At 39.6% G+C, this 5737-nt stretch overlaps 1 protein-coding gene across 1 annotated transcript; it reads right to left on the bottom strand.

The window, feature by feature from the left end:
* Positions 1–3589: 3589 nt before the first annotated feature.
* On the bottom strand, positions 3590–5102 carry LOC127008004 (neuropeptide-like protein 33). The gene is made up of 2 exons (XM_050879544.1): positions 4978–5102; positions 3590–4098 (listed from the first exon to the last, which is right to left on the bottom strand). Exons 1-2 carry the CDS (start codon positions 4978–4980, stop codon positions 3694–3696), a joined length of 408 nt encoding a protein of 135 aa, XP_050735501.1. The 5' UTR covers positions 4981–5102; the 3' UTR covers positions 3590–3693.
* Positions 5103–5737: the final 635 nt, after the last annotated feature.

The following is a 5737-nucleotide window of genomic DNA, read 5'->3' as shown; positions in this document are numbered from 1 at the left end:
TAATAATAATAATTATGATAATAATAATAATAAAACTTATGATAATAATAATAATAATAATAATAATAATAATAATAATAATAATAATAATAACTAGCCATGATCTTTATATTTCTACCCGGAATCGTGCCAAATCTATTCTTCGTCTTACCAAAAACTCCTTCATCAATAGAAAATGCCAAAACCTTGCTTTCTCTAATTCTTCTCGTGACTTCTGTCATCTAGCCAAAAATATCTCCTCCAGTTTCACTTCTTCTTCTCTCTATCTTTAATAGCACGAGAACAAGCGTCATTAAACCAAGGCTTATTAGCATGAGGAGTAGAGAAAGTACGTGGAATGTATGGCTCCATTCCAGAGACAATCACCTCTGTTATGCGCTGAACACACACAGAGGGGTCTCTCTCCTGGAAGCAGTAATCATTCCACGGGAAATCAGAAAAGTACATCCTAAGGTCGTCCCACCGAGCTGAAGCAAAATGCCAGAAGCATCGCCTCTTCGGCGGGTCCAGAGGATGTACAGGAGCGATAGGACAGGATACAGAAATAAGGTTATGATCGGAGGAGCCTAACGGAGAGAACAGTTTGACAGAGTAAGCAGAAGAATTAGAGGCAAGGAAGAGGTCTAGAATGTTGGGCCTGTCTTTGAGACCGGCCCAACATACTATAACTCTTCCTTACTTCTAACCCTTGTGCTTACTCTGTCAAACTGTTCTCTCCATTGGGCTCCTCCGATCACAATCTTATTTCTGTATCATGTCCTTTCGCTCCTGTACATCCTCTGGACGCACCGAAGAGGCGATGCTTCTGGCATTTTGCTTCAGCTCGGTGGGTCGACCTGAGGATGTACTTTTCCGATTTTCCGTGGAATGATTATTGCTTCCTGGATAGAGACCCCTCAGTGTGTGCCCAGCGCATTACAGAGGAGATTGTCTCTGGAATGGAGGCATACATTCCACGTTCTTTCTCTACTCCTCATGCTAAAAAGCCTCGGTTTAATCATGCTTGTTCTGGTGCTGCTAAAGATAGAGGCAGCTCACAAAAGGTACCAGAGTCTTCGCACTCCTACTACCCATGATCTTTATATTTCTACCCGGAATCGTGCCAAATCTATTCTTCGACTTACCAAAAACTCCTTCATCAATAGAAAATGCCAAAACCTTGCTTTCTCTAATTCTTCTCGTGACTTCTGTCATCTAGCCATAAATATCTCCTCCAGTTTCATTTCTTCTTCTCACTATCTTTAATAGCACGAGAACAAGCGTGATTAAACCAAGGCTTATTAGCATGAGGAGTAGAGAAAGTACGTGAAATGTATGGCTCCATTCCAGAGACAATCACCTCTGTGATGAGCTGAGCACACACAGAGGGGTCTCTCTCCTGGAAGCAGTAATCATTCCACGGGAAATCGGAAAAGTACATCCTAAGGTCGTCCCACCGAGCTGAAGCAAAATGCCAGAAGCATCGCCTCTTCGGCGGGTCCAGAGGATGTACAGGAGCGATAGGACAGGATACAGAAATAAGATTATGATCGGAGGAGCCGAACGGAGAGAACAGTTTGACAGAGCAGGCAGAAGGATTAGAGGTAAGGAAGAGGTCTAGAATGTTGGGCCTGTCTCCAAGACGGTCAGGAATACGAGTAGGGTGCTGAACCAACTGCTCTAGGTCGTTGAGGAGAGCAAAGTTGTAGGCTTGTTCACCAGGCTGGTCAGTGAAGGAGGATGAAAGCCAAAGCTGGTGGTGAACATTGAAATCTCCCAAGATGGAGATTTCAGCAAAGGGAGAGTGAGCCAAGATATGCTCCACTTTAGAGTTCAAATAATCAAAGAATTTTACATAGTTAGTAGACTTAGGCGAGAGATAAACAGCACATATGTATTTAGTAATAGAATGACAATGAAGTCTTAGCCAGATGGTGGAAAATTCAGAAGAGTCAAGGTCATGGGCACGAAAGCAAGTGATGTCGTTGCGCACGTAGGCGTAACATCCAGTTTTGGATTGAAATTTAGGATAGAGATAGTAGGAGGGAACAGAGTAGAGGTTGCTGTCAGTAGCCTCAGAAACCTGTGTTTCGGTGAGGAAGAGAAGGTGGAGTTTAGAGGAGGAGAGATGGTGTTCCACAGAATGAAAATTAGAACGAAGACCGCGAATGTTGCAGAAATTGATAAGGAGAAGGTTCGAGGAGTTATCAGGACACCTTTCAAGTCGGCAGCCAGAAGGGGAGTCTTCCCTGGGGGAATTGTGCCTCTATTTTCTAGTTTCGATATGAACGCTGCGTTAACTTTAATGAACTAAATTCATCATACCATTTGCTGAATTACCTCCCCAGTTATCAGTTATATTTTCCATTTTTCACTATTTTTGTCTATCAACCAGCCTCTTATTATATCAGCTACTGTAGTTTTATCTTCCTTTGTTGAAGATTTTCTTATATATATTAAGATATCCTGCATCGACCTTTCCATTTATCTTTAAGCACTTCTCAATTTTCTTTTATAGAGAACTGGTCAGTGGCCATGTCTCTGAATCATATGTAATGGTAGGGAGAACGCGATGATTGAAAACCCTTCGATGTACATTTAGTGGTAGATCCCTTTAATATGTTACCTTCTTATCCAAAAAAACTCTAGCCGAGCATATCGTCTTTATAGTTCCGATTCTGTTTTAAAATTTCTTTGGTTCGGTTGTCCAAAAAATACATATTAATATGCTATTTATAGAACTTCCGTTTCGATCATTATTTGCTTATTTTCATCGTTAGCCTAAGTTCTACTTGTAGACTATTTTCATATACCATTTTTTTTCTAAAATTATCTGCAAATCGTCATTAACCTGGCAAAAAAAAGAGCAATATGATCTGCAGGTCGATGGTTATTTAGAGTCTAGTTTCTTCTTTTAAATCATTTAGTGCCACGATTAGGCACAGAAATTTACTCTAAGCACGCCGTAATCACTTCACGTGATTTGGCATTGGCCTGTCTGACTCCCATTTTATACTATCCCGTATATATATATATATATATATATATATATATATATATATATATATATATATATATATATATATATATATATATATATATTGTAATTTATTTTTTTCTTTAAGCTTATTTACTTCACTTTATATGCTTATGTCGTCTCATTAGATTGAATGCGTTTTCTTCTCTCTGTAAATGCATTTGGTATACTGGAATTCTAAGACAAAACTTTAGTAATAAGACATTTATTTCATATAGATAAATAGGTTAATTACATACAACGAATAAAAATGAAAATCTTAGTTACATTGATGGTGATTAAGACGATGAAGATAGTGATAAAAGTGATTTTAACGATGTTCATAATGACCATGATGGTAATGATGATGTTGACAATATTGGTGATGATAAAGATGATAATATTCGTAAAGGGGAAAACAAGAATATTACAAAACAATATGCTTTACTATGCGTAACAGTAAATTACGGTTGAGGGTTGGATTAATGGACTGTAAAACCTTTGTATGAAACCAGTGAAAATAATCGCTCATAAACGATAAGGAAATCTGAGCCCAGAAGCAAAACAACTGGAAGAGATAATAAAGGCCACAACTCTCTTTAAATAATTATATTTCGTCAAAAAATATATTCGCCATGTCTTTCCTTGTGAATAAGAGACACAAGGAAAGTCGATTCACTTTCCCTCAATGTAGGTTTTCAGCGTCCGTAACCGTAGCCGCCACCGTAGCCGCCACCATAGCCGCCACCGTAGCCGCCACCAAAACCACCGTGGCCGCCACCAAAACCACCGTAGCCGCCGCCATAGCCGTAGCCGGTGTTTCCGTGCACTCCAGCGTTGCCAGGCCCACCGAAGGTGTGTCCAGGAGACTTCAGAATGTAGCTGATGTAGCCTCCTCCATAGCCTCCCTTGCTGCCGCGGTAGTGTCCTCCAAACCCGTAACCATAGCCACCATAGCCACCATGGCCGCCGCCGAAGCCGCCCCCGAAGCCGCCGCCGAAGCCGCCTCCGTGACCACCGTACCCGCCATAGCCATAGCCAGGAGTTGCACAGACGGTATAGATGACGGCGCAGAGGCACGCAAGGATGATTGCTGCTGCGTTCTGTGCGTGTATAGGGTGGGCAGGGTGTGTGTGTGTGTGTGTGTGTGTGTGAGAGAGAGAGAGAGAGAGAGAGAGAGAGAGAGAGAGAGAGAGAGAGAGAGATAGTAGTTTACATTGGTTTAAAAAATAGCGATGTTATTATAATTCGTTTTAAGTTCTATTTAGATTATGAAAATTCTTATTTCTTGTGTATATTGGTAAAATACACCAATAAAGAAAAATCAATAGATTACATTAATATTAATATGTTCATCAAATACATGATAAGGACCTAACGTATGACCCTTACCATATGCAAAGACAAAAATGTTGCATTAATTAAAATCTATTACAACACAGGAACCACGAAAGAAGGAAAACATATGGTATAGTTATCATTGCTTGATTAAGAAACAAAGTCATTCATACAAAACTACACACACACACACACACACACACACACACACACACACACACACACAATAAAACAAACAAGCACACACAAAAAATATGGTGTCATGTAATCGTATGTATTATTACTTTCAGGTACTGTGACTTGGTATGCCTCTGTCTGAAGATCATCGTCAGGTCACAATGTAAGTAGTTTTTTTTTCTTCTGTCAGGTCGATAATACACACGTTAACGATCAAAGTCTCATCATTTGTATTACGGTAGATATTTTTTTTATTTTTAGCCTGTCACCATTTCAGTTTCAGAAAGGAGTAAACTGGGTCATTTTTCTCATTGTTTATGTCCAAATTATCATAAATAGTCATTGTAGAAACTGTAAATTACTTGGCGTCACCATACAAATCTGCCGTCACTACATATTTTTACTAATTTCACCCTCATCGTCATAGTCAAGTGATAATAGGACTATGTGCATGCTGGCCGCTTTACCATGGCGATGATGTTGTAGTGAGGACGGAGTCACGGAACACACTGAGGCTTGTTCCCTCTGGCACTCGTTTATATATCTCTGTTTGGGGGGTCGGGAGGGCCAGGTAGATAGGTGTGCGTGTCCCTCCCTTCCACCACACGTTCTTTCTCTTTCCTCCTTCATACTTTCTTTCACTTCTCTCTTTTTTTCTCTCCTTTCTTTCTTTGAGTAGTCTTTCTACAAGAGGATAGGTTTGTTTGTTTATTTGTTTGTTTGTGAGTGTTTTCCTAAAACCTCCTCCCCCTCTACGCTTTTTATTTTCTCTCCTTTCCCTTTCTCCCATCGTTGCCTGACCTCTCTTTCAACTGCCTTCCCAAAAATGGAATGTCAGAAAGTTTAGTGTTTTAGTGTTGGCCTTGTTTTGCTAATATAATGGATTTTTGTGTCATGCATCTCTCTCTCTCTCTCTCTCTCTCTCTCTCTCTCTCTCTCTCTCTCTCTCTCTCTCTCTCTCTCTCTCTCTCTCTCTCTCTCTCTCTCTCTCTCTCTCTCTCTCTCTCTCTCAATATTTTAGTTGTGCTTTTGGCTTTGTTCAAGAAATTAACGAATGAAAAAAAAAGTGTAATGCTTAATAATTGTATAATCAATAAGATTTTTTTTCCATTAGCAAACCTGTTTTTATTAAATATGGAAACTAAATATATTAATCATGTATATGGATTTAACAATTAATAAAAGTGTTATAGACTTTAAGAATGACAATAAAACCAGCAAATGAGA

The sequence above is a fragment of the Eriocheir sinensis genome, chromosome 36 (assembly GCF_024679095.1).
Source record: "Eriocheir sinensis breed Jianghai 21 chromosome 36, ASM2467909v1, whole genome shotgun sequence".
In the NCBI taxonomy this organism is placed as follows: domain Eukaryota; kingdom Metazoa; phylum Arthropoda; class Malacostraca; order Decapoda; family Varunidae; genus Eriocheir; species Eriocheir sinensis.
Note: the sequence above shows the minus strand (reverse complement) of the source record. Positions and strands in the feature narration are given on the sequence as shown.